At 32.7% G+C, this 6000-nt stretch overlaps 1 protein-coding gene across 1 annotated transcript in view; it reads left to right on the forward strand.

Moving 5' to 3' along the window:
• Positions 1 to 5073, forward strand: part of LOC126188151 (RAB6-interacting golgin) — a 59463-nt gene extending 54390 nt beyond the window's left edge. Inside the window, exon 6 of the mRNA XM_049929658.1 lies at positions 1790 to 5073. Within this exon, the coding sequence (XP_049785615.1) occupies positions 1790 to 2071 (282 nt within the window). The 3' untranslated portion in view covers positions 2072 to 5073. The remainder of the gene's footprint in view (positions 1 to 1789) is intronic.
• The last annotated feature ends 927 nt before the right edge of the window (positions 5074 to 6000 follow it).

Genomic DNA, 6000 nt, shown 5'->3' on the forward strand with positions numbered 1-6000 from the left:
GTGACTAAGCTATATGGAATGTCCAATAAAACACACACACACACACACACACACACACACACACACACACACTTACAGACTGTAAATATTTTTAGTGTTATTTGTGCACATGTGGTTTTACAGCAGCATATTTTTAAAGATACTGAATTCTAGTTCTTGCATTTAAAAATTTTCTTGCAGAAACTAAACTTAATGTGTTATTGGTAATTTGTAAATGTTAGCTATTTCACCTATGTTTTGTTTTGTCCCACCATGTTTTTAACATGTATATTTTTGTGTCAGTATTGCTCTGCAATACTAAATGAAAACATTGTAAATATGGCAGTACACTTTTTGAAATGTTTCATGTACTTTTGAAATATTGTGTTTGTAGAAAGCAGTCTTGTATGTGTAGCTATTGTCTTTCTTCAGCATCTGTGAATGTTAATAAGTTTTTGAATAGTTCCATAAAAAATATTTCAAAATGCCTTGTAAATTGCTGGTTACAGGTATTTTATCTCTTTGTGCTCACCTTAATTTTTTTAATTTGGAAACTGCATGTACTTGAGTGCTTTAAATTTCTGTGTATGCAATCATACTCTGTGAAACTTGTTCACCAGTAGTAAATATTGTTAAGTTAGAAGACACACATACATTTACCCAGGGAAGACTTGAGAATCTGTACTTGTATTTCTTAGTGAGGTTATGAGAACTTGCACAAATCTTTATAGTAATTTGTGTGGCAGTATGATTATGATAAATTTGGTGGGACAAAACTGTATATAACACGCAACACTAAATCACCAATGTCTTAATATGGTGTAAATATGTACGTCTTTCTAGCTTTTGTATGAAATGTGAATGACTTTTTCTGTCACTAAAATTTTCTATAAGACTCGAAAGAATACCTGTACTTTGAATGCTACTAGACACATGCAAATGCAATACAGGCTGCATGTATGTATATTTTAGTTTGCAGAGAATGATGCACATAGTTCTATGGGAAAAGTTATATCTTGTAATGGGAACTCGGTGACAATACATCTATGTTTCATCATTGATGTATGGTTCCTACTGATGTATAATCTCTGTAACATATATTTATTAAACAAAATATGTATAACTGAAGTCACACAAGTTGGAACTATATTGTAGCTACATTGCTGACACACTTAACCATGATAATTATGAGACTAGAGTACCTCCTTTGTAAACTACCTAGGCAGGCAAAATATTGAAATTGCAATTCAACATATATGAAAAATATATTGATCTGTCGCAGTTTTAAGTGATTTTTAATTTCTGTTTTTGCTTTTGCGTGGACTTATGTGCTTTTAATAATATTGTAGAATTAAAATGCCGATAAACAATATAAGACTTGTTAACGACTGGGTGCAACTATTATGCCCTTTGAAACAATTATCTACAACTAGGAAACAGTAAAACATTGTATGATCCTCTTTTTTTTTTCCATTGTGTTTCGCCCTTTGGTGTGTCATGCAAGTGGAAGTTGTCTTTTCAGTGTAAACGTCCCATCCATGCTTTTACTGTTAAAGTCAAAAGTTAGTGGAATGGTAAAATGTAAATACTGACATTGCAGCCTAATGCATGTGACATATTGTGATATGTAATTGCTATATTTTAATAGGAAAGTTATATTCTAGTCACTTACTAATTGCAGTTGGTATCTTGACACATACACAATGCCTTCTATGTCTATATTCTAATATCAACAGTTAAAAGATAGCTATTTATTTATTTTTCAATTTTTGTTTCCTTTCTTTCAATTTTATTTTCATTTTTTATTTAGATACTATCTCCTTTGCGTGCCTTGGATGAAGTCTCATATTCAATGTGTAACACACTGAAACATAAACAAACTGACGAAAACACAGCTGCTGCTGAGGAAAAAGTGGGAGTTCCAGGTGAAGTATTAGAAATATCTGCATGCGAGCAGCCATGCATATTGTCTGACAAATGTTCAGATCAAAATGAAATTTTGATATGTAAGGATGGAACAGAGACTAATGATAGGGAATCTCGAATAGTTAATAGTGATAATCATTTAGTGAACCTTCAGGATGATACATAGGTGAGAGTACCGAAACAGCATATGCTGACTAATATTCCATATGCAGCAGCTGTAATTCGGTTACCGTTCCTTATAGTTACCCCATATATTAGAAATATCTTTGTATTGAGCCATTACTGCTTTATTACAGTTGAAAATTTGATAAATATTACAGCCGATGTGCAGCTAGTGGCACCAAAGGAGTGATGTATTTTATGGCCTCGCTAATTAATATTTTATAAATATATATGAAAGGATTTTTTAATGATTTTCTGAAGAACTCAGGATTTAAACAGAAAGAACTAACAATAATTTGACAATAATATTTTATAAGTATATATTTTATTCCAGTTATGTACTTATTTTGTAAAAATACGTGCCTCTCAAAATTAGTACTCTGTTAGTAGCATGTTTAGTAGATTAACTTGTGGTGCTTTATTCTGGTATGGTGCTGATTGGAGTGAATTCTTTAGTGAGTGCTTTTACATATCTTGTATGGTTGTACGTTTTATAGCCTGTCTGTGCTTGATGGTGGATGAATATTGGGGCTCATAAAGAATTGGTGCCATATAGTAAAACAAAACTCCCACTTGTGAAGCTTTGAGTCACCCTTTCGTGTAGAAATGTTTTTATCTAGATGGCTGAATGTAGTGCAATTCACAGTTATGCAGTTTATGTACTCATAGTGTTGTACTTTATGGCATGTAGCTGTGACATTTAAAAATAGTTATTATGAGCCTCAATATCTGTTGTTTCATGATTAAAAATTTTGTAGCCAGGTCATGCTGTGATACTTTTGTACTTTTTATACTTGTCATTAGTAATGTCAGAAATATTTAATAATGAAACAAAATAATCTCTTGTTACATTAGATATCCAGTAAGAGTATTTTTGTTGGCATGGTTCCAGATGAGTAGGAGTGGCTTTGCTAGACATGTTTGTGTCTAAAATTCCTGCACATTTCTTCTCTAATGATGAATTTTCTGGGCGTTCATATGTAATACGTTCCACTTTTCGTAATGTTTCACACAACTATTAAAAAAGTCTAGAAGCAATATTATATGCCTCCAGACAAATTGTGTGTACAAAATAGGGCTGTATTATTTCTGATTATTAAATTCAATTATTTGCTCTAAAATTCAGAAATTGGAACAATGTTATTAAGTTACTGTACCTGTTTACGAAAAAAAAAGTTTGACTGCAGTTAACATACATTTAAATTGTGCATATAATGCTTACTCTGTTATAGTGTTGGTGCTTCTGTGATACATCAATCTTTTAAAATATATATATAGTCATTTCTGATTCTTGTGGAATGCTTACAATTTTAGTGCAGACCTTCATCACGAAAGGGGTGTGGTTAATAGCATCAGATACTTAACATTTTTGGCAAGATGTATGTAGCATCTGGCCACACATAAAGCATCACTTAAAAGTGTGGACCTTGCAATTAGAATATTTCAGTTTTTCAGTAGAGTTTAATGCGCTGCATCACTTACAATAGGTGACACGAATTCCAGCAATCTCATAATTTGTTAACCCTGTGGCATAGAGCATCCCCTGTAGTGAACAGCTGTTAAAGGTCACTTCTTTGATGTTTTTAATCATTCTTCAGGCTGCAAATGCACACAGTCCACTGCAGTGGGCTCTCCCTACTGATTTTGTGCCTTGCATGCATTTGCAGGCTCATGACTGGTTAAAAACTCCAGAGATGTGTCCATTAACAGCCGTCTACTGCAATAACAACATGCACCACGAGTTAAAGGCTGGCAGTAATAATCTTTCTTTGCTGATGATACTTGAGATTTATATAACACACACACACACACACACACACACACACACACACACACACACACACAGTGCAATGAGGTAAAAACAGTTAATTTTGTGAAGCAATTTGCTACTGCATCTTCAGAAATGTATTTCTACATATAAAACTTGGAATTTCTGGTTAAATAATGTACATAGCTAGTGCAACATGAGACCTCCTACATTTTCTTGTACTGTTTTCTATATGTAATATTTAATTCTTTGTTTGTATTTCCAGATATTTTTATCACTGTAAGTTGTTATGGTTTATACAAATCATATACGTGAAAGTTCATTCTTTTTTTTTTTGTATGGAAAAATATCTAATAAAATGTTCTATTATATTCTGACCAATATGCCCTCTGGTAATTATATATACAGCTGCATAATATAATTCCATAAAATATGAAATTTCTGAATGTAAGGCACAGATTATAGTGTGGAGAAGAAGAAACCCTAGTGTAAACACAACACTGTTTCTGAAACTGTTCTTTGCAGCATTGCTGCAAACGTAGAACCACAAACAATTAATACAGTTTATAATATTAATTGAATATACTGTGATTTTTGAAGCAGTGAACTTGAAAAAGAGTATTGTTAGATGTATAGACTTTAGCTTCTTTGGTTTTTGGATACAATGATTTGAAATGTAAAAAAATTGGCAATGAAAATATTTTTGTACATATTTGTACCAAGATCAGCCTGTTAGTTAGCTTATTATTGTTTTGACACTCATAAGCATTGTTTTTCAATTTTAATGCCATTTATGCAGCATTTTAATCATGCATTGCATTTTCCCCAGATGGTTTTTCATTCCAAGCTACTTTCTTGTGCACAATTTTTATTTAGAGTAGTGTTTATTACATTCAGCACAAAATATTTGTTGTAAGTTTGTTTGACAATCATTATTTTTTGCACTTTTTAAGAGAAAAAGTGCATAATAATGTCTGTGTTGAATTTGTGGACTACATGTACTATCACAGTATCAGCATTATTAACATATCTCTCAGCACTTCCACACTTAATTGCTTTGCAACTGTATATTGTCAGCTTGACTTCTACCTTGAGATATGAACATGTGCTTTTACAGTATTGAAATGAATAGCTGGTATTCATTCAGATGAATGTCTCAGTAATTTATGTTTGACAGTGTGCAATTGATATGTGAGAAATGAAGATCTGATTTGTAAAATAAATGTTTTTGAACTGACTGAAGCTGTTTTGCTGTTTCGTGCATCACTATATATGTTTAGTTTCTATGCTTTCACATGGAGCAGATAACTGGTTACAGGCAACATACCTAGCATGTGTACACCATAAACTGCCTACACCCTTTCACTTCTCAGTGGTGTAAGCAATCATAAAAGATGCCTAGGGTCACTGGACATTTTTTCTCTAACAAAACTTGTGTCCCATGATGTTATCTGTCCACCGAAAGACATTTGATGCAAATACTTTAAAACATTATGTATATATACCCAAGTGGTTCTATTACAGGAGACTTAGAACATACAGTTGAATGGTGCAAAACCATAACACAGATAGAAAAAGAACATTTCAAGTACTCTTATAAACAGTGGGGAAATAGGTGGGTTAAATACTTCGGACATTCATAAGTGTAAAAATCTAAGTTCAGATCAAACAGCTGACATTCACTGTAGTCTTTCAGCTGGCTTCTTTCTTTCCTTCTGGGAAGGTTAAATTTTTAAAAACTGGTATGAGCATCCTTTATAATGTCTTGATGCAACCAAGCTGAGAAAGACTAACAAATATCAATAGCAATTCCCAATTGATGTTTAATAACATTTAGCACTAACCAGTAAAGATTTCTGTGTCCGCTCGTTATTACTTGCCTGTCACCTTCAGGGGTAATTTTTTAAAAAAAAGGAAACTAAATGATTTTTGCTACAGGGAATTGTCCTGGATGGAAGCTTGAATTGATGATGCACTGGAAATAAATAGTACAAATTCACAAGCTAGGAAAATGAAATAATGATTACATGATCATATCGATCAGGGATGTTCAACCTTTTAGCTTACCTAGGCCACATTGGAAGATGTTTTCTTTTGGGCTGCACATAATATACTTAAAAAAAAAAGGATGAACCACTGAGAGAATTGTGTGGTGGAATTTCGTA

This window comes from Schistocerca cancellata, chromosome 1 (genome assembly GCF_023864275.1).
Source record: "Schistocerca cancellata isolate TAMUIC-IGC-003103 chromosome 1, iqSchCanc2.1, whole genome shotgun sequence".
In the NCBI taxonomy this organism is placed as follows: domain Eukaryota; kingdom Metazoa; phylum Arthropoda; class Insecta; order Orthoptera; family Acrididae; genus Schistocerca; species Schistocerca cancellata.